The sequence below is a fragment of the Vulpes lagopus genome, chromosome 8, assembly GCF_018345385.1.
Source record: "Vulpes lagopus strain Blue_001 chromosome 8, ASM1834538v1, whole genome shotgun sequence".
NCBI lineage: Eukaryota > Metazoa > Chordata > Mammalia > Carnivora > Canidae > Vulpes > Vulpes lagopus.
Window position 1 is genome coordinate 111,422,897 of NC_054831.1, and position 24,286 is coordinate 111,447,182.

At 34.2% G+C, this 24,286-nt stretch overlaps 1 protein-coding gene across 14 annotated transcripts in view; it reads right to left on the minus strand.

The window, feature by feature from the left end:
* Positions 1-24,286, minus strand: part of CHD9 (chromodomain helicase DNA binding protein 9) — a 222,428-nt gene that overhangs the window by 43,918 nt on the left and 154,224 nt on the right. For all 14 annotated transcript variants that reach the window (XM_041766074.1, XM_041766070.1, XM_041766071.1 and 11 more), the window contains 9 exons: positions 23,123-23,333; positions 21,117-21,312; positions 18,169-18,336; positions 17,215-17,394; positions 11,032-11,142; positions 5,812-6,008; positions 5,154-5,353; positions 782-941; positions 258-347 (listed from right to left, as the gene is read on the minus strand). In XM_041766074.1, the coding sequence (XP_041622008.1) occupies positions 258-347; positions 782-941; positions 5,154-5,353; positions 5,812-6,008; positions 11,032-11,142; positions 17,215-17,394; positions 18,169-18,336; positions 21,117-21,312; positions 23,123-23,333 (1,513 nt within the window). The remainder of the gene's footprint in view (positions 1-257; positions 348-781; positions 942-5,153; positions 5,354-5,811; positions 6,009-11,031; positions 11,143-17,214; positions 17,395-18,168; positions 18,337-21,116; positions 21,313-23,122; positions 23,334-24,286) is intronic.

Below are 24,286 nucleotides of genomic sequence, written 5' to 3' on the forward strand. Positions count from 1 at the left end.
CATAGAAAGGTTAAGTTTTAGATCTGGCAGCAGGAAGCTTACTCCTAACTGCTGTTATGATTATTATAGCTTTTAGTGACAGAGCCAAAGATTGAGACTAATGGAGGAAAGGCAAAAATTGGCAAGGGTGAATTCTCTACATGTGGTGGAATTTTGTGAACTTCACTGAATAAGGAGCCACTTAATGTACAATTTTCTGGTCCTATAACTTTTGCCTCATTATATAACTGAGAATATAAACAGGTTATTTAATTTACCTTGCATCAACTCCATCAAATACTTTCTGACACTCATTTCCAATGACTTCTTGCTTTAGATAATACAGCATTCTCACACGAAGCAAAACTCTAAACATGAGGGAAAAGAAATCAAAAGACACAAAGATATTAATCATTAAAGAAAATTCATCCATGAGGTTAAAATTGGAAAAGAATTTGTATACAGAATTTTTATAATTAAATAATAATTACTCTGATTAAGTCTCATTACTACCATATATAGTAAAATAGGTTTCTCCAAAATCTTCACAATCATCATAATTTAATATCCAAGTAAGATATAATGAGATCATTTGGAGGCCAGTTTTATTTCTCTCTCTGTTGATGAAAACAGTGACACAAGAGGTACCATGATTTGCTGAAGGATACCCTGTAAGATTAAGATTAGGATTGGTCCTAGACCACACTGTCTCTGTACTCAAAATCAGCATGCTTAAAGATTTTTAATAAATTCAGAAATATAAACTTTTAACGAGTTGTGTTAAAAATACCCTACTACCTACTTATTACAGTGGTGTTTTATATGTTTTTTGTATCCTTCATCTTGAAGTAGCTGTTCAGGATTGTATTTTCGAAGCCATTCTGCTTTCTGTATATCAAATGAGCTTGTTTGAGTTTTTACTTTCTTCCCTTTTCGACCTCTGGGCACAGGGGCTGATAGGCCTGTTAAAAGAGAAGGACACATGAAATCAGGGATAAATTGTGTAAAGTTTTGGAATTTGAAACATTTTTCAATGCAAGAAATTTCTGGAGACTTTAGAAGTCTGTGCAGGCTATACTGAGATCTTTAAAATATTAATGGTTAACAATACTGACCCAAAGGCAAGGTAAGTCAATGTGATGTTGTATATGCATATTAACAATTTCCCAAGTACCCACCAATTCTGTATCTGAAATTGATCACTCTTACTTTTTGTTCCAAAACTCATTATTTTTTCCCCCAAATGTAAAAACCAAAAGCTCCAACCTGCTAGGCTTTACTTTTAGCTTCCCTAGTTATAAAATAGTAAGTTTTGCCTTCTTGATTTTCAAAACTGGATTAGGTGTAGTCTTTGTGGGTTCTTGTTTAAGAGAGCTAAATTTGTTTTATTTGACACTTTTGTGAAATATTTTTTTTTCTGTAAGGTTTTAAGTAATTTCTACACTCAATGTGGAGCTTGAACTTAAAACTCCAAGATCAACAGTCACACGCTCCACTGACTGAGCCAGCCAGATGCCTCTGAAATCTATCTTTCTTTGTTTTCTTTTCTTTCTTAAGATTTATTTATTTGAGAGAGAAAGAGAACGGGTGCAAGTGGAGAGAGGGGCACAGGGAGAGAACCCTCAAGGAGAGAACTGAGCATGGAGCCCAATGAGGGGGTCAATCTCACAACCCATGAGATCATGACCTGTGCTGAAATCAAGAGTTGTACAGTTAACTGACTGAGTCACCCAGGCACTCCTGAAATATTTCAAAAATACAACAAGGTATTCCTACTCTTAATCTTTACATATTCCATATTTGGTCGGTTTTTCATTAAAGGAAATAAGTATGCATACTGAAGTCCAATTTACTTCTTCCTTCCCAGAGATAACCAGTACTCTGAATTTGTCTTGTCATTCTATGCTTGTTTGTACTCACAGGTTGGAGAAATATTTAGTATTTAAGTTTTCAGATGTTATATTACAAATGCAATTCTGCAATTTATTGATTGCTTTGGTATTTTTTTTTTCTTTTGAGATTTATACTTGCTGACTCAGGAGAATATAATTTATATCAACCATGGTATAAAAATCTATTGTATGACTATTATTGAATATATACCACTGCTTACCTATTAATCTTCAATGATGTAGAGTTGTTTCACTTATAATTTTTTTTTTAATTTTTTTTTTTTAAATTTTATTTATTTATGATAGGCACACAGTGAGAGACAGAGAAGCAGAGACATAGGCAGAGGGAGAAGCAGGCTCCATGCACCGGGAGCCCGACATGGGATTCGATCCCGGGTCTCCAGGATCGCGCCCCGGGCCAAAGGCAGGCGCCAAACCGCTGCGCCACCCAGGGATCCCTCACTTATAATTTTTAACAATTACTAAAAATATACTTTTGATTTCTTTCAATTCTTATCTCATATATCTTTTCCTTGCTGTATTCTACCAGCTAGGAGTTTTACCACAATGATAAGTAGAAGCTTAATGTGGACTCGCCCATTTTTTCTTAAAATTTTGACAATTTTGCATTTATTATTTTGAGACTATTTTGTTTATGTATAAAGTTCATACTTATTTTTTCTTTTTTGGAGGGGAGGGGCAGGCCAGCACCTCTTGTTATATCTTTATTTAGTTATGGGTCATTTTTATTATTGTGTAGTCTCTTTTTGATCTTTATTAATGCCTTCCACCTTAAATTGTACTCTGTTCTATGTTATTACTCATATCATCCTATAGTCCAGTCCTCTTCACTCTTAAGCAGGCTCCACACCCAGCACGGAGCCTGATGTGGGGCTCGATCTCATGACCCTGAGATGGCGAGCTGAGCCAAAACCAAGAGTGAGACACTTAGTGGACTGGGCCACCCAGCTGCCACTAGAGAATAAACTTTCAATCATTCTTCATTTTGGCTACTCAGGGTTGAAGAGGGTGTTTGGCAATCTGAACTCTAAGGGAATCCCTGGATGGCTCAGTGGTTGGGCATCTGCCTTCAGCCCAGGGTGTGATCCTGGAATCCTGGGATCAACATCAGGCTCCCTCATGGAGTCTGCTTCTCACTCTGCCTCTCTCTCTCTCTGTGTCTCTCATGAATAAATAAATAAAATAAATAAAACCTTAAAAATCTTAAAAAAAAAACTCTCTTTAAACAACTTCTAGTCAAAATCTCTGTCCTTCATGCCTTTCAGAGGTTCCTGATGTGTCACAAATTGAAACTTTTGGATAATCTGTGAAGCACATGGGTTGGTTGTTGCCTTTTCCTGCTGATCTGAGAATTTAGCTTTCTCTTGTTGGCTGAGTTAGTAGGCACTCATCTATTGTCTTCCAAAATTGTGTTGCTATTTCCTCTCTCTCTCTCTCTCTCCTTTTGAGGGTTTATGCCTATTTATTTTTTAATTATGGAATTAAGCATATTCAAAAATAGATGGAATAATATGATGGATCACTATGTCCCATCATCCAACTTTAATAATTATCAGCTCATGGCCAATTTTTTTCCATCGATACCTACCCTGTTCCCTCCTCAACCTTTCATATTATTTTGTCTAAGACCTCAGTCATTTTATTAATAAATACCTGAGTATCTTTCAGTGATATGGAAAAGGTCTCCTCTTAAATACCATTATCAGCTCCAAAAAATGCAATAATACTTCCTTAATATTTGATATTCAAATTTACTATTATCTAATAAAGATAATAAAAAAATCCCCTGGGTTGTTTGCTTCGGCCAGGAAACCAATCGGGCCCCCACACTACAACTGGTTGAGGACTTACAAATCTTTGAGGCTATATAACAGGGTTTTCAATCTCAGCACTATTGATATTTTGAGCTGCATAGTTCTTCACTGTGGTGGGCTGTCTGTGCCCTGTTGACCTTTACCTGTTGAGAATGGTGGCAGGACTGGGCACAAAATCATGTCTGGTTCAGAACCACTGGTTTATAGATAGCCTGTCTATCCACCCCTTATTTGTTTGTTGAAGAAACTAAGACTTCTATCTGTAGAATTTATCAAGCATTATGCCTTATTTTCTTTCTCTTTATTGACATGTAAGTGGGGTTTCAAGGAAGAGTGAAATTACATTTGTGTTAGTCTTCCTTCTTTACCAGAGGTCCACTCTTCATATTACTAATTTCACTGCCCCTCTATTAAGACAGCCTCCAGTGACCACCCTAATCCAAAATAGGTGCTTTCTGTTCTTCTCCATCTAAGCACTTTATTACTTCACAGTACTTATCACATTCTGTAATTATCTACTTTCTTATTATGTCTGTCTACCTGGCCAGAATAGAAAGTTCATGAGCTCAGGGATCCTGTTTCTTCTTCTCTTCTCAGTACCTTGCACAAGAAGCACATGGCACTGTAGCAGGTATTTGTTGATTAAATAGAACAAAACTGTAATGCAAGTTTTAGGGCATAGTAATCTTTTTTTATCTTTACAGAAAATTCAATTACTTTATGCTATGAAACAATTACTTTATGCAGAAAAGATGTTGCTACATCCTTCTATTAGAAAGGATGTAGAAAAAAAGGTACTTATATATACCCCTGGCAGAATGGCAAATTGGTATAGCCAATCTGGTGGCAAATTAAAGTATTTATGAAAACATTTTAAGTTTGATTCTGATTCAGTAAGTCCAACACCTAAGATTCTGTATTTCTAAGAAGCTTCCAGGAGATAATGATACTATTAATCTATACACTACATTTTAGGTGCTAAGGATGTATAGATGCTATACCTCAACAATTACATTTTTTGGTATTTATTTTAGTGAAAGATTTAGTCACATGTAGAAGGAAAAATGCAGGACAGTCACTAAAACTTTTCTTTCTCAACCGCCTAAAAACTAGAAATGTCCTAAGTGCCAATCATTAAAGCAGATGCTAAATAAACTAAGGACTACTCCTACTATGAACTATTAAAAAGGAGTTTTAAAAATGAGATAGATCTACATGAACACAGATGGGAAGTTCTGAGGCAACAAGCTGCAAACTGATACATATCTAACAACCCAACCCAACCGAATCAATAAGTTGGTATTTGCTAAGTCAGAACTTGAATTGAGAGTGAACTTTAAGGGTTCTTTAATGTTATCTGTAATGCTTCAATACTTAACAAGATACTGTGGTATGTACTATCTATATAACTAAAAATAAATTTTAAGAAAAGCAAGAATCTTCTTACCTAGATGATTTTGTAGCTCTCGTGTTTGCCCATCTTCAGTTGGAGTGATAAGATCCCATATGAAGCCTTTAATTTTCTCATCTCCTCGGTAGTGAACAAGGCAGTATGCTAAGAGGGCACGGCAAATTATTTCTACATCATGTTCATTCAGCTGTCTTTTAAAACGGCCATGGGACAGAATTTCTCTCCATCGGCCCCATCTGGTTAAAAAGGTGTATTTACATTAATATTGAGTCAAGTTCTAGAGTAAAACAGAACTTGTGGACAAAAGGCTTGAAAACTGCAAAAAACATATCTGGTCATTAATAGGATTTACATAATAAAGATACCCCCCCACCCAGCCTGCCCCATGAGTAAAATGCAGAACTATGGTAGAGTGATTTCGAGTGTATATTATTCAGCCATGGATAACAAGATTATCCATTTTATATTATTGAATATGCAAATCTCAGAACAAGGAATTTGACTTCAGTGACATGTTTATAATTTACAATTTAAGAATACTCCACTATTTTGCTAATAAATATACATTAAACATAATAAATTTAGGGCATTTTAAACAGATTTTGTTGATTCTAACAAAGTAGAATATAGTGTATATTTTCTGTAGCTTTATGTACCAGACTACTAACAAGAAACATTAAAAATAGTATTTTACCCATAAACTAGAAGATTTTTCTCTACTCTAAAGCATTCAGTTCTTCCATAGCCATTGGAACGGTCACAGGGTCTCCGGAGTTTGGGCTTTTCATCTCCTTCACTTTCGGCTTCAGATAATTCAGCCAATTCATCTTTTGTGGCACTAAAGGGTCTTGTTTGCTTCCTAATTCTTGGAGTGTCAATAACCAAGCTGTTCTGTAAAATTTAACAGCGATTACTCGAAGGCCCTTTCCCTATTTTGCTTACAACAGCATTTTTACATTTTCACCTTTCAAATGGTACAAAGATAATTATAAAAAACCAGAAAACAGATTACAATCTGATGAAATTACAATTTCATCAACCTATCAAACCAACTGAAAAGTTTTTATATTTCTTTAAAATCCTTATTACAGGGGATCCCTGGGTGGCTCAGCGGTTTGGCACCTGCCTTCAGCCCCGGACATGATCCTGGAGTCCCGGTATTAAGTCCCATGTCAGGCTCCCTGCATGGAGCCTGCTTCTCCCTCTGCCTGTGTCTCTGCTCTCTCTCTCTCTCTCTCTCTCTCTCTCTCTCTGTGTGTGTGACTATTATAGATAAAAAAAAAAAAAAAGATGAAAAGAATTTGGTGTCTAGCTTTATTATTAATATGAAAGTTATTGTTTTATGCTTCTATAATAACCATAAAATATATTATTAAACTACATTTATGCATTTTAATTTTCTCTTTACCTAATTCATAGTTTAGGTTGTTTTAAATTTTTTTTTAAAGAATAAATAATGCTCAAATAAATCTTTGTAATCGAAGTTTATCCTAAAGATAAATCCAAAAAGGGAAAATATCCAGGAATGAAAATACTGGTCAAAGGATATAAGCATTTTATAGATCTAGAAACATGTTTTAGGCTTTTCTAAAAGACTTATATACAAAAAGCAAGGTAATAGGTGTATGAACCTCATGATGTTCATTCAATTTAATTCATTCAAAACAACTTTTATTTTTTTTAAAGATTTTATTTGAAAGAGAGAGAGAGCACAAGCTCTTAAGAGGGGCTGAGGGAGAAGAAGCAGACTCCCCGCTGAGCAGGGAACCCAATGCAGTCCTTAATCCCAGCACCCCGAGATTATGACCTGAGCTGAAGGCAGACACTTAACTGACTGAGCCACTCAGGCAACTCCTCAAAACAACTTTTAAGTTGACCTGCTTTTTATCTTTAATGAAAAACTTCTAAGTTAGGAAGATATACTTTGAGAACATGTAAAAAAATCTGTTTCTTCTTCAATCTCATCCACTAATTTAGAATTCATCAATGGATCTTGTCTGCTACAGTTATAACTGTGGTAGGTCAATGATAGGATTTCTCCCTTATTCCTTCTGTATTTGTTAATCAGCCTTCTTCAGTTAGAAAGAGTTAACCCTTTACCCTGCCTCAGTTTCTTTAAACAAAAAAACCCTTAACTGTATTTTCTGAGTAAAATTTCAAACATTTTTTGCCCATGATCTTTTGAGATTTTGATGTTTCCTTTCTTTCCCCTATTTTTTTTTTTTTAAAGATTTACTTATTTATTTGAGAGAGAGAGAACAAGAAGAGGGGTGGGGGAAAGTGAAAATCTCAAGCAGACTATATGCTGAGTGGGGAGGCTAATGTAGGACTCGATCCCAGGACTCTAAGATCATGACCTGAGCTGAAATCAAGAAGTGGATGCTCAACCGAGCCACCCAGGTGCCCCTGATTTTGATATGTTTCTGAACACTTAATGTTAGCTTTCATATAATAAAGGTATTAACTTTCATATATAAATGTCACCAGTCTGGTTACCCTTCTATTTTCCATTACATACTTCTTAATCTCATATATTTAAGTATGCCAATCATTTCCTTTGTGATTTCTTTCTAATTTAGGATATTTTCCTACCAAGTATTTGATAAAATAGAAATCTAGTTTTTTAATTTTTTTCATGCTTTCAAAAATTTTTTAAAAATTCATCACAAACTGGAATTTACTTGGTGTGGAGTATATCATTATAAGGTCTTCTCACTGCTCTCAGTCCTAATCATGATTATTATATAATTCCTTTTTCTCTAATACTATTTCTTTATTAAAACTATTCTTTCTTAATTTCTGCTTTTTTTTTTAAATTTTTATTTACTTATGATAGTCACACACACACAGAGAGAGAGAGAGAGAGAGGCAGAGACGTAGGCAGAGGGAGAAGCAGACTCCATGCACCAGGAGCCTGACGTGGGATTCGATCCTGGGTCTCCAGGATCGCGCCCTGGGCCAAAGGCAGGCGCTAAACCGCTGCACCACCCAGGGATCCCAATTTCTGCTCTTTTATTCTTTGCTCTTTATATGTTTTTCTCAGTATCATGTTGTTTGAATTATGGTTCCTTTATAATATTTTAATATGTTTTAACACTAGTCTGTTTTCTCTGTGCTTCATTTTTGGAAAACCTCTAAATTTTTTTTTTTGAATTATAAATAAGAAAATGTAATTTACAAGTACAATTAAATGAGTACGTGCTTATGTAAGTTTATATATAATGTGCTTAACTTGTCAGGGTAATCTTCAAGGCCCTATGATATGGCCCATACCCACGGTCTCTGACCTTGCTTATCACCTCCTCATTAACCACCCACATTCTGCCATAACGTCGCTTCTATTTCTGGAATACATGGAGCTTATTTCCACCAATGGCTCACTGCTATCCTCTATACCTTGAAGGATTTTCCTCGTGTCTTTACTTTGCTGGCTCTTTCTACTCACTCAATCTCAGCACAGCTGTCCCGTCAGAGTGACCTCCTCTGACCACCTAATTTAATGCTGTCTCCATATCTCCCAGCTTCTCTATCATCTGACTATCCTATTTTCTTCACTCTCTGCAATTGTCTTACATATTTGTTTACTTCTGTCTCATCCACCAGAATTCATAAAGCTGTATAAAAGCAGGGGTTGATCTGTCTTCTGCATATTAGCTCTATTGTGAAAATGGTGCTCAACTCCTAATGGGCTCTAGCTGGACTAGCACACAAATGCATATTTGTGGATCCCCAATATATCCTTTTGAAAAATCACAAACAAATATTAATATAAGCATTGTTCTATATCTTCCTTTCTTTTTAAGTTTAAGTCTTTTGGAGCTCTTTCTAGGCCAGTAGTACATAAAGATATACATGATTATTTTTACCTAATGCATTAGACAGAAATGGATGTATTAATCCTCTATCATAAGAGACTGAATTAGTTTACAAGTTTTTTCTAAAACAAAAACGTGGCAATGAGCATCACTGTACTACGTTATCACTGTACATGTATGATTATTGCTTAAGACAGGTTCCTAAAAAAAAAAAAAAAAGACAGGTTCCTAAAATTACATTTAACATTCTTGTAATTTTTTTATAAAGATTTTTATTTATTTATTCATGAGAGACAGAGAGAGAGAGAGAGAGAGGAGAGGCAGAGACACAGGCAGAGGGAGAAGCAGGCTCCATACAGGTAGCTTGACGTGAGACTCAATCCCGGGTCTTCAGGATCACGCCCTGGGCTGAAGGCGGCACTAAACCGCTGAGCCACCGGGCTGCCCTAACATTCTTGATAATTCATTTTTCCAGAGGAACTTTAGATATTGCCTGGTTATATGAAAAAGTTGCTAACATTTTTATTTGGGTTGCATTTCTATGTTCATAAATTCTTTTTTTTTTTTAGTGTTCATAAATTCTTAAAGTGTTTAAAATATGTAGTTTTCAATTTCCAACTGACAAATCTTCCAATTAAATTTCATAATTTACTTTACTGAAATCATATACATTTGCCAGTAGGTATACCCCTAAATGTTTTATATCTTTTTTTTCCTACTGTGAATAGAGGTTTTCTTCCATTATATTTTTCTACTTCTGTTAGTACTGATATCTAGGAAGGCTAACTGGCATATTTATCTTTTAGCCAGTTAATTCATTAAACTAATTTATTAATTTTAATAATGGCTTCAAGATTCCATTGCTTTTTTAGACATATACACATGCCACATACAATGATGTTTTATAAGTATCTTTTCAAATTAGTTGTTTCATATAGAATTACTTATATTTCTGAAATATATTAAATAGTAATGATTATGTATGGCAGTGATGTTATTTCTTACTGTAAATTTTTACATTTTAAAAGGCTATTTGTTAAAATAGGTCCCATGCATCAATGCTTAATATAAAATTCCTTTTATCATTTAGCTGTTATCTTGATAATGGATGTTGCACAAACATTGATTCCTAATAAAAATAATCACAGAGTTTTTTTTAAGTAAATAGTTATTATTGGTTCTACAAACTGTATTTTAGCTTCTGCACCCTTTCTTAACTCTAAGGGAAGTTACAAAAGAAAGTTTAAAATTCCCACTTTCAAAAGGAGAAAAAATGAGTGGGAAATATCAGAAAGGGAGACAGAACATGAGAGACTCCTAACTCTGGGAAATGAACAAGGGGTGGTGGAAAGGGAGATGGGCGGGGGTGGGAGTGACTGGGTGACAGGCACTGAGGGGGGCACTTGGCGGGATGAGCACTGGGTGTTTGTTATGCTATCTGTTGGCAAACTGAACTCCAATAAAAAAAAACAACAAATTCCCACTTTCTTGGGATGCCTGGGTGGCTCAGTGGTTGAGCACTTCCCTTTGGCCCAGGGCATGATCCTGGGGTCCTGGGATCAAGTCCCACATTGGGCTCCCTGCATGGAGCCTGCTTCTTCTTCTGCCTGTCTCTGCCTCTGTGTCTCTCATGAATACAAAAATAAAACCTAAAAAAAAAATTAAAGAAATAAATTTTATGATATAAATAAATAAATAAATAAATAAAATTGTCACTTTCTTGACAGTCTTTCTTCTTTTATTTCTGACTAGATCATCATTAAAGGGAAAAGACTCCAAGAAAACAAAGTTAAAGAGCAAAATAAAAGTAACTGAGGATTTGAAGACATTTTAAAAATTGAAAAACATATTGTAATCTTAAGAATATAAATATCCAAATTTAAACTTTTGCTGTATTACCACCTACCATGGCAGATATCTGAGGTATTAAATTGAAGTAGCGTCTGACTCAATAGGTGATCATTCTAACACCCCACATCAATTTATTTATGCAGATGAATTTATTTCAGTAAATATGCAGTTGAATACCTTAAAATATGATAATAATATTACCAAAGTATCCCAACAGGTAATTTTTTTAAAGGGAAAGAAATACTTACTCTGCCATTGATGGCATCTATATCTATTTCTGCCTTTTTAGCCCATTTTTGCCAGAAGTTGGGATCATCTAAGGAAATATCTGTCCGATTTCCAGATGCCACAAAACTCGCCTGAAATACATAACATGGCAGTTTTTCAAAATGGTTTTGAAGCTTAGTGGAAAACCTATCATGGTATATTTACAACATTATCCTATCATATTTACTGGGGATGGAATTTTAATTCAGCATACATACATACATTCAAAGGACGTTCTAAATGTGACAGCCTGAAACACAGCACAGCATCTGCTCAAGGCAAAAGGCTCATTGCCAACACAGGCTGGAGTTTTAGGAAAAGATTAAAGAAGTCATTACTGTTGTTTCACTCAAGCTTTTGGTAAGTAAGGATCAACTCTTTTTGGTCAAGAACTGCACAGGACAGTGACATAATTTCTAGAGACACTACATGAATATTAAGAAATTAGGTTAGGTCAGAATAAGAATTTTAAGCCTGCTTGCCCTATATAGTTAATTTTCTGGTATATTGCTACTTTATTTCTATCACATTTTTAGATAGATATGTCTCTTAAAAAATGCAGTACGGAATATGAGAAAAAAAATCACTGTCTTTACATTAAAAATGCTTTTCCTTACAACAAAAATACTACATAGTCAATGTAAAAATTTAAGAGATTATAGAGGAAAAAAAGAAAATATAACAGATTTACTTTCTTAAATATTGTAGAAATTACACAATCTTTTAGTTGGAACTTTAGATATTATAGCTCAACACTGGAACTTACAAACTAATAACCATTATTTGCAACCTAAGTTCCTGAAAACAGAAATGCTACTTCAAAGAAAGTCATCAAAGTGCTTTATAAAAATGAAATAAGCAGTGAGGATATATGGTACTTTAAAAAAAGGAAAGAGCCTGAAAAATGCATGGGAACACTTACAAGAATTCAAGGGGAGAATATAGTCACATAATTTTCAAAGGAGAATATAATTGGAAAATGGCTTTAAGATAATGCCTAATTATCTGGGATATAATCAAATGATAAAAATCTTCATTAAAAAACCCATCTTGATGGAATTTTAAAATGCAGAAAATTACACATTAAAGGGGTAATAAAACAGCTATAAGCAAACAAACCATTTATGACATTCAAGAAGTTTGGAAGCCTGAAAGTTTGAACACTGGAAAATTGATGATATGAAGGAATTATTGGTAATTTTATTTTCATTTTTTAATTTTTAAAAGATTTATCTATTTTAGAGAGAGAGCGTGCATGTGTGTGACTAGGGGGAAGGGTAAATGGAGAGGGAGAGAGAGAATCTCAAGCAGACTGGATCCATACCAATACAGGGCTGGATCTCATGACTTTGAGAATATGATGTAAGCTGAAATCAAGAGTGGGACAACTTAACTGACTGCATCACCCAGGCACCCTGATAATTTTATTTTTAAATGTAATAATAAGTATTGTGGTTGTCTTAAAAGAAGTTTCATATGTACAATATCTATATGTATGTATAATACCTAGAATTTCCTTTAAAATAATATGAAAGATGGAGCAGGTAATGATGAAGCAAGCTTGGCATGAGTTGATAATTGTTGAAGTTGGGTAACAAATGCACAGGTTTCATTATACCACTGTCTAACATTTGTAGTTTGAATCTTGGTATTGTGTCTAACAAATGAGTAGAAACAAAATTAAAATCCTAAATGCCTCTTGCTGAACATTAAAACTCTGTTCATGACACTGCTTACCAAGTAATAAGTACATTCATTCCACCAAACATTCTTTTGAGGCTGGATTAAGATGCTTGTGTATAACAAGTGTTGAAATATTATAAATGTTTAAAATGTGCATTTTACAGGCATTTTTATGAAACAAGTGATGAAAACACATGTTTTAATGAAATGAATTTAAAATTTTTTTGCTTGTTCTAAACTATAATTAGGAAACTACTGAAAATAGGAATTTTTTTAAATAGTAATTTTAAACTTGTTGAAATGATGAATGTGATAGGTTGAATAATAGTTCCCAAAGATTTTTAAGTCCCATTTCCTGGATCCTTGTGAACGTTAATGGCAAAAAGGACTTGGCAGATGTGACAAAGTTAATAAGTTTTGAAGTGGGGAGATAAGCTTGTATTATACAGGTGGGCCCTAAATATAATCACAACTGTCCTTATAAGAGGAAATAAGAGGAAAAGGCTATGTGACAACAGAAGTAGAGACTGGAATATGGTCGCAAGCCATGAAATGAAGGCACTTGAAAACTGGGAGAGGTAATAAACAGATTCTCCCCTGGACCCTGCAGAAGAAACCAGCCTTACATACACCTTGACTTTTAGCACTGTAAGACTCATTTTAGACTTCTGACATCCAGAACAATAAGATAATAAATTTGTATTCTTGGTGATTTGTTACAGTGGCAACAGGAAATAATACAATGAGACACCTCTTAATGATAAAGCAATGATTATAAAAACTCATATCCAACTTAAAGAGCATAGGCTAACTAGCTTGATAAAATGAAAAGTAGTATCCATTATCATCTGCATAAAAGTATCTGATAACAATCAAAGTGTTATGAATGAGTAAAGGAACAGACATTTAACTTTGCTCAAGTAATTCCTAAACCATGAGGAGACTCTGGTTAATTCAGAAAAGAAATTCTCATAACTGAAGACATATGACATCCAAAGTTTCAAATCTTCATTAATATAAACTTGAACACTGGAAAATTCACTGAAGTTCATAGGGTTTTATTTTGTACTACAGTTTCATTGATACATGCTTCTTGAGATTTCACAGATCTGGCAAATGAACATCCGCTTTACATGGACATTTAATATGAAAATCCGTTAAAGGGAAACAATTAGATCTTTGAAACATAGTAGCTTACAGTTGCTAATCTTAAAAAAAATTCTATGTTGCAGTGGATAATTGCTTCTATTCTGCTACCGGATAATTGCTGATAATTATAATTTATCTTAAAGAAATTATACTTTACTATTAAATAGCTTTTGTTATATTCATTGTAAGAAAATGATACATTTATTTTTCAAATAAAATAAAAACATATTTCTAAATAATTCTAGATGCTATTGTTAAAACACATATAACCTATTTTCAAAATTACTTTTAAAATTCTCAAGGGTGATAACAAATGAATGTCTATAGAAATAAAACGCCTATTGTAGAAGAAATCATCAGGCACAGGTTTACTGATTACTTTCAAAGGTTAAATCTTAATATCCTAATTCCTCTAAAATATTTTTCTCTCAATGTTTCCCCTCAATCATTAAAATTCCTTTATTGTTTACAAGGGAAGACTTTTTAAATGCAGAAATCCATCTTCTTACATCAAAAAATAGCAGAAAGATAGTGGGTGCCACAGAAGGGCCCTTACAAATAAGCAATCCACCAAAGCTTGATACAGACTGCTTTGTTTTCGTGAATTAAGCAATTCAAAGCCTTGTTCTCTACCAGAAAATAAAGAAATTGGATGAGAAAATTTTCTATTTCTCAGATTCACCTGATTGCCCTTATGAAAATATTTCAAAACAAGATTTAGGTGATAAGAACCACTTATAAATGAAGCTACTAATAATGAGTTTTATTTGACGGACACGTACTAAGTCTAAATAAATAATCTTATTATGCACTCTGCTCATAAATAGCTTTTTATTAAAAAAAAACTATTTGATAATGCAAAGAAACAGACTGGAATTACTTCATTTATCCAAACTACTTAAAACAATTAAGCATAGAGGAAGTCTTTGGAAATACCAGGAAAAAGTATAAAATACTATCAACTTTGCACCTTCAGTGCTACCATACAGTGGTGCCATATCTTAATATGCTAAATGTCCACTATATAGGGGCATTTGCACACAACTGTGGAAATGAACACTTTCCAAGATGACTATAGGCAAACTCTCTGGACTTCCTCATCTACTGAAGTACCTCTTTAGTCAGCCCTCTTTTCAAATACAAGTTATTCCATGGTCTGAGGGTTTCAAATAGAAATTTTAATGCTTAAGAATTTCATATTCCTATAGCACAGCTGGCTCCTATAAGAGTATACTTGAATAAAATAATACTCATATAACAGTTTATTATAAAGTAGAAAAAAAGCCACACAAGATTATGACACTTTCCTCTTTAAAGACAAGGAAGACTCTTAAAGATTAATTGTCCAAGGTCATTCAGTTGATGAGTCAGAATTCAAACTCTGGTAGTGTGGCTTTCTATAATGATTCTCATTAATACCATAAATGAGGAGGCCTTGGAAACACCTGCAGTCATTAAACGCTTTATACATGTCTACATTAATTAAAAAAAAAAAACTTTAAAGAGAATATCTCTAGGCATAGCATAACCAACAAAAGTGATTTCTATAATCTCTGTACACAGTGTATTGACAACTTGGGTAGAGCCAAGGAATCCCAAGTAAACAAGATTTCTTAGGAAAGAAGTTGGAGCCAGTGTGTATCTACCCAATTGCGACCAGCTGTAGTTCTCAGCCTTATAATTCTGCAGTATTCCTTTTGTTTCCAAGATACTACTTTCTTCTGATTTATTCTCTGGGAACTCTCAAATCTCTGTCTGTATCCTAGGCAACTCTTTTGGACATCCCTTGTTGGATGCCCTGTAAGCACCACAAATACACAGCCCCAGTATTTTGTTTTCTCCACAAACTTCCTTCTCTTGCATTCTCTACTTTACTTAATGATTCCATGACCCTCCTTCCCTACTTGAGCCAGAAATCTTCAAGTCCTTTCTGACTCCCCTTTCATACACTTTTAACTAGTCATCATCTCCTGTTGATTTAAGTGGTGCTCCACTACTGTAGTTCATCCATCATCATATCCTATATAAGCCTCTTATCCGGTATCCCTGCCTCCAGTTTTTCTCCTTTCAAACTCATTCTCTACACTGCTGCTAGAGTTAGATTTCTAAACTGCATTCATTATGTCCATTTTCTGCTTGAAGGGATTTAAAAGCTTTTTAACTGCCTCAGGATCAAGTTCAAATTCCTCCAAATGGAATTTTTTTGAGCCCTTCACAATTTAGGTCTGACCTCCCTAATCCCTTTTCATCTCCATTTAGTTCATCCTGTGCATCTATACATGCCTATGCCATATTCCTTAAAATCTTCCTTGTAGTTTAGCAACACACGATTCATTTCTGTGACTAACACAATGAAATCCACACTGCCTTCAAGACTCAGCTCAGATGTGATTTTCTCCACAAAGGCTTTCCTGATTCTCTGCCTCTTCTATTTCATGTAAAATTAATTATTTCTTTCTTTGCTTTTTTCAGCAACTAGAATCCTTTCATTTTAGTATTCCCAACATCTAGCAAAGTACCTGACACTGATTTCATTAGTTTGCTGAATGAATGCAAAACAAAAATTTTCATTGGAAGACTGATTGATACTGCTTTGGGTGCAGTGTCTATGCTACCTGCTCTAACACAGAGTTCTCCATAAAGATAAAAAAAAAGACCTCTGGGGTGAGTATGGAGGGGGGAAATACAGAAAGGAAGTGAAGAGGAAAAGAGAAAACCTGTATGAATCAGTGCAAATGACACAGAATATTGCAATAATAAACTCATCAGATGAATACAAGATATAGGTTTATCATATCTCTGTAAAAAAAGGAGGGGGGGCATAAATGTAAAGGCAGTTAGTAAACTTTTGAAATGTTTCCCCAAAATAAGGTAGATAGGTATTAACACTTCCTTTCAAGATACAAATTTCATTTTACCCTCCCCAAATTAGATTTAAGTATTTAAGATGAAATTAGAAATCTTTTCTTTAAATTACTTCAAATTATTGTCAGTTAATGTAAGATGATTTAACCTCCTACACTATTATTCACACCTTGCTCTGACTTTGGCATATATGTTCTTTAATTACTAAATCTGATTCTAGATGTTCTACTCAGATTAATGCATAGAACTATTTCTGGTTATTACACTTCATTTCTAGGATCAGAAGGGTACATATGAAATTTGATATGAGAGGCCAGAAAAAAAATGAAGGAAAATAATATACTACCTCTTTCAAGATAGTTCACTTTAAACGTTAAATAGATACTCTGCAAATAAATAAAGAGGGTTTTTTTTTTTTAGTTGTAAACATTACTGGTGTATTTATCAAATATCACACTCACTGTTACCTTGGCAAATGTTGACCCACGTCCTTCTGACTCAATTGTAATAGTTTTTGTCCGACGTAGTAAAATCTGATCAATATCCTCCTCACAGAATTTAGAGCCTTCATCTTCTTCCTCCATAATGGCACCATAAGCACCTCTTCGAAGCAGATCTTCTATTTCCTTTTTAGAAAGCTGTTGAATCTAAAGAGAAAATAATTTTGGTAACAGTTATTTTGAAGTTTCTAAAATGAAACAGTATCCCTAAGAAATTTCAAAGTACACAGAGTCAGGTTTAAACTGCATTTGGGGTTCAAGATATATAGAAAACAGAATCCTCTAAAAGAATACACTGAAGTTGTTGACTTCCTTCTTACTATCTTTAAAATAAGATTTGCCATGTGCCTCTAATAAAGGCTTAAGTTACAACAAAGGTTATGGGGCAGGTAACCTCTCAAGGTTTTTTTCAGTACTAGGGTTCTATATTTGTTACAAGCATAAAATATAAGGCAACAATATTGAGGGGGGGAAAAAAAGCCAAAAAAATCACTTAAAACAAAACAAAGCCAAAGGTAGTAGTTTGACACACACGAAATATTTGAAAAATTGTTTATAGAAATAATGCAGAAGAATTCACAAATTGCTTTGCTGTGCCATTAATACTAACCCTTAAAGCAGAGCCAAGAATTTCTGCCTTGAAAACATTCTTAGAATTCACAAGCAAAAAAGCCCAAACAAACAAACAAACAAACAAAAAACCCCAAAAAACAGAAAAAGAATTCACAAGCACTGGAGCAATATAAACAGAACAGGATTCACAAGCATTAACTAACTAAATATAAGTCTATTCTGAATGCCTCTTTACATAAAAGTATCTATTTAGTGGTATGGATCAAAATTAAATGATACATTACCTGAAGTTAAAATTAAATGCAAGTAAGAACACAAAAATTTCAAATGAAAGGAAAATATACATACACCACCAACATTACTTTCTCTTCCGCTCATGCTCTGTAACACAGCCTTATCTAGACCCAGCTTCAGACTGGCTCGGTCAAACATCTCTCTCTCATATGAGTTACGAGTTACTAGTCGGTAGACTTTAACTGCTTTATTCTGACCGATTCTGTGGCAACGAGCTTGGGCCTATAAAAAATGAAGTTACAGATTCAATTTATTTTACAAAGCACAAAAGGGATTACACAAAAGGCATTTAACAAAAGAGTATTGCGATGGAATATAAAAGTATGGAAGAATTTTTAGAAACTCTTGCTACTGAATTAACTCTAACATTTTTCCAGAAATGGAGGTAGTGCTTATTAAAATGAGAAATGATTCCATAATCATCAGTAAGTTAAAATTTAAGCTTATGTTATCAGAGAATATAAATCCATGGAGAATTATTGTTTTTTAAAGAGGGCATCATCAAGATTTTATTAATTAATTTATTTTTTAAAAGATTTTATTTATTTATTCATGGGAGACACACACAGAGAGAGAGGCAGAGACACAGGCAGAGGGAGAAGCAGATTCCACACAGGGAGCCCAACGTGATACTCCATCTCAGGACCCTGGGATCACACCCTGAGCCAAAGGCAGGCGCTAAACTGCTGAGCCACCCAGGCGTCCCATCAAGATTTTAGACAGGAATATAAACTCTATGAACAGATTGTTTTTAGCTGGTGGCAACTCAACCTCTAAACTTAAAACCTAACCACGAATTTCTCAAGTTTTATTCTGCTATATTATCAGCAAACTTTTCATACATTTTAGTTAAGCCGAGTAATTTGAAGGGGGATAAAAACTTAAAGGTATCTCTGGAGACATAATTGTACTTAAACATGGAAAGAACTAATTAATTAATATACATACAAGTTGGAAGTAGAGACCTCAGAGATTACATAAGAGCTTCATTTTCTTTTTTTTTTTTTTTTGAGAGGGGGAGAGAGAGAAAGTGGGGGATGGGGGCAGAAGGAGAGGGAGAATATTACACAGGTCCCACACCTAGTGAGAATCGATCCCACAATCCTGAGCTTGTGACTTGAGCTGAAATCAAGAGTCAGACACTTAATGAACTGAGCCACCAAGTGCCCCAAGAGCTTCATATTTTATTTTGGGGTTCTACGAAACTTAAAATTTATGTGATACATTTAGACTCCAAAGGTTCCACAGAATCAGTGGTCTTTCTCCCAAATTATTAATTACCTTCCCATTATCTTCAGAAGACTACATCATAAATTATGGTTTTAAAATTTATAGGTGGCACTGATGCTATACTTTGCTGACATCTTTATTCTATATCACCTCTGTGCTCTTTACAACTCAGAATTGGGAGTGAACAACCTTGCTCCAGGTCTAGGGAAAGTATAAGAGGCCAAATTTTTCATTAGTCTATGAGGACTAGATCTACATTAGCAGTAAGTAGGAAAAACCACAAGTGAGAGGGAGAAGTTGGGGAATACCTTACAGTTTTTCTGGTTCCTCCTTGGGCTCTAAAATGTGATTTTATTTTAGATTAACTTTTAGAACATCACATGTGCTGCAGACAGTGTGAGTTTATTTTTTTTTTTATGATAGTCACAGAGAGAGAGAGAGAGAGAGAGAGAGGCAGAGACACAGGCGGAGGGAGAAGCAGGCTCCATGCACCGGGAGCCTGACGTGGGATTCGATCCCAGGTCTCCAGGATCGCGCCCTGGGCCAAAGGCAGGCGCCAAACCGCTGCGCCACCCAGGGATCCCGACAGTGTGAGTTTAAATATGCATCCAAAAGGCAAGTAATTATAATCTGGGTTTATCCTAGAGATTAGAAAACTACATCCTGTGGACCATATCTGACCTACCAACTAAGAATGGCTTTTACTCTTTTAAGGGACCATGAAAACAAACAACAAAGCTTGTGTGGCAGAGACCTTGTGTGATTCACAGAAGCCTAAAATATTTACTAACTGGCCTTCTACAGAAAGAGTTTGTCCCTGGTTTAATCTATTAATTTTGGATCTTTAAGATTTTGAAATAGCTTACATATAGTATACATTTATGTACAAATGAGAGGTTAATTTTTATTGTCAGGTATATTCTCAGTAACAATTTTCCATATTTGGTATTATAACTACTTACAGTAATAACATTAATTGCAATAAAGACTATCATGAACAATAAAAGAATTTCTTTTAATCTTTATGTTCTTATATCTTTCTCAAATGTTTATCTTCTGCAAACTTTGATGCTATTTGATCACTCTATAAATATTAATATTCCTGTTTCTAGAGGTCCAAGTGCTGTCTTAACTTAGATGTATATATAAATTTTTTACAGTATTTCATAAAAAGGCATAGTCTATTAGTTCTTAATTCTATGCATACTATGTGATTGAAAAGATGAAATTAGGAGAAATATTTATTTTTCAGAAAGATTCTAAAATTTTTATTATAAATAAGTCATTCTTTTTTAAAAAAAAATTATTTATTTGAGAGAGAGAAAGAGAGTGTACCTGGGGGAGGAAGGGCAGAGGCAGAGAGAAACTCAAGTAGGTGCCATGTTGAGTGTGGAGCCCAACTCGGGGCTCAATTTCACCACCCTGAGATCAGGGCCTGAGCTGAAACTGAGTCAGATACTCAACTGACTGAGCCACCCTGGTGCCCCACACAAAGAAGTCATTCTTAAAAGTTAGGTTCTTTCAAATTTACACAATATACTTCAAACAGATACTGTACTCAAGTAGATAAACCTATTCAGAAGATATATAATTTAAATATATTTTATTGTCATTAAATTAAGATAATTTAAACTATTTTATTAGGCACAGATATTTCTTAGGGAAACATATATGTTAGTTTATTCAGATAAGAATAAAAGAGGTGGAGTATAAAAAATAGTTTTAGGAGTGAAAAAAGAAATTTAATTCTTTTAGCCAGGGAATGTATTTACCTGCAGGTCATTCTGAGGATTCCAATCAGAATCAAAAATTATACATGTATCTGCAGCAGTTAGGTTGATGCCCAACCCACCAGCTCGGGTACATAGAAGGAAAACAAATCGATCTGAATCAGGTTTACTAAATCGGTCTATAGCAGCCTGTCGAAGATTCCCTCTGACTCTTCCATCGATTCGCTCATATAAATATCTATCAAATGAAATGTCATAAATTTAGTTAGATGAATATAATGAAAATAAAGACACATTCTATCAAATGTAAAGTCAGTTTCCTTGCAACATTATGTTTATTATAAAATTAAGAAGCAGTATCATCACAACTAGTTTGTGTGGTTTTATAATTCTTCATGGTGGTGGTGGTTAGGGAGGAAATACAAAGTAATACAAAGATACAGAATCTCTGAATTCTTGATGTATAGGTACAGTATCATCATGATGACTATTGTTCAGAAGTTGGAATTAAAAAAACACAAAAACTGCCTTGCTGATCTCATTATAATGGTATATAATGACTTTTTTTTTTTTTAAAGCAAAGACTTTTATAAAACTTCAAGAGCTTAACAATATCCCTGTCTCAATCACGTTTTTCTTTTAAGATACTTGAGTTTAAATTATGTATCTATCAAGGGAAAACTAGAATGCTAATCCTTTTTTTTTTCAACTTTTTAAACAAGTCTGTTTATTGAAAGGATCTGAAAATAGCAATAAGGCTTTTAACCTCATTTAATAAATTTTCAAGATATTAACAATATTTGAAATTGAAACACTAATAATTACTTAAAAATCCAAAGTTTTCTAGAACATTCCAAAACATGCTTTAGAATCCTAATTCTTTAGAGTCATTACTCTTAAGTAATTAACTTTTAATTTCTTTCCTCATTTACATAAAATTCAGAAACTGATAGACATTAATAAAATTAAAATTTATAAAATTTAGGAATTAGAAGAGGAATACACATGACATTTGCCATACCTCTCCTGGCTCAAGACACTCCTTTACACATATAATTTATTAGAAACTCTGCAGGAGCTCACTCTTGTCTGCAGTACCTGTGAAATGGGGTGTGACTTCTAATAACCTGACATTAAAGAAATCTGGGGTTTTCCATGAAATTCATCTTTGTTTTATAAAGTTCTTTGTATCAGATCAAGGAAATGTAAGAATATTACAATTTTATCTTCTTTTTTACTTCTATGATATAAAGTTGAGAATAATATACATTTTGGAATTAGACTAAAGGAGTGGAATACTGACACTAAAAACAGAACTAGAAATAAAAAATAAAAATGAACTACACAATTTCTGAAAAATCTAAATTAGTATAGACCTTTAGTTATCTATTATAAGAGTCAAAATCCATTGAACTAAAATCTACAGCTACATCTTTAGATTCCCTTTTAGAGTAGTATGTTGGTATCTGACTGGACAACTAATGTTCTGAGAAAATAACCTATGATAAATATCTTATTTATCTAAATACTGATCAGACAATATTGAAGATTTATTGTCATACACCAAAACAAAATCAAACCCCACATTAAACAAATGAAAAGATTAAAAGCATGAATAAATATCAAATGGTATATGGTAAGAATCAAAGCGCGGCAAGCTCAGGTTCTAATTATGATAATGAAAGATCTGAAAAGGTAACCATTTTTTTTTTTGGAAGGTGGCTATAAGTCCACTTAAACTGTCCTTATTGCAAGATTTACAGATCAAGTAAAATGGACACTAATAAATCAATTCCTAGGTCAATAAATACTTGCCAATTTACAAGCTTTTCTTAGTCTCCTTAGCTCTGCCTACTATTTGCAACATATGTAGGTTAGAAGAACACCTGACACATAATCCTAAGCTATCTTTACTCAGATTTAAGTGGAGTCTTACCTAGATAAAGATGTGAGTCAACAAATGTTACAGTTCAGTGATGCAAAATCCTTAATAGCATAAAGTTAGTGTAATTCACAGTATAATTCAGTAGATGAATCATAAACCTTACCTTTTATGAATGAGATAGTCCTCCAGGATGTCAAGGCAGCGTACCATCTGAGAGAATATGAGCACTTTATGACCTCCGGCTTTCATTTTGGGAAGCAATTTATCTATAAGGACCAATTTGCCAGCAGACTGGATCATTGCTTGAAGATGAAAATCAGAAGCAGCTGGATTATATGTATCTCTAAATTCTCCAAGTATTTTCTCTTCAGCACCTGTCAAAGAAACATAAGAAGATAGCATCAATGCACAGATGCAGGCAACCCCCAGTTGCTTAAAAAAAAAAAAAAAAAATCAAAATTAGTGCTCCTCTGTGCTTCTGTAACACATTAAATTTTTCTGATGACAGGTATACTGTTTTTATTGGAATTATTTATGTTTGTGGCTAAACACCCATCAACATCAGACTATAATTCTACTGAGGATGTGGACAATGTCTTAAAGCATCTTTTTATCTCTCCAGACCTCTGGCATAATGCCTTATATAAATTTATATTGGCTAAATGTTTAATGAATGCTATTAGGGAAAGAATTAATGAAAATGTGGTCCTAACCTACATGAGTAAACACATATTTTTAAACAAACATTTATTATTTAAAGACCAATACAACAGTGATCATAACTGAATGGTGATCATAATTAATCTGGATGTGTCTATGGGTATCCGGCCAGCCATCAAAACAAGGAAACAGAACAATTAAAAGGGAAGTCAAGTTATAGGTCTTGTGATACATACTTCCTCCAGAGAGTCTAACCAGCATTAAAGGCTCTCTGCCTTCCCTCCATTCATCTGATCATTAAAGAATAATGGGATGGCAAGAGAGTTACTTACAGGGCTAAGAAACCACATGTCCTGGATAAAGATGGGAGTATATTCCCAGGAATTGGTGAAAAGATACACAGAGGCAATGCTAGTCAAGAACCTAACAAGACCTTAAAAAGTAACATTATCACAGCACAAAAACAGAGTAATCTGAGACCTGGACTGGAAGAGCCCAGGAAAAAAAAAATCCAGAGCCCCAAAAGTAGGCTTTGTTGTCTTTGCACAGGAGGAGGATTCAACTGGAGGAGGAATTCCAGTCCACATTAGACTGAATGCAAGTCCTGCTTCTGGAACTTGGCATGTGATCATGGGGCACCCTGATTCTGAAAACACTCATAAACCCC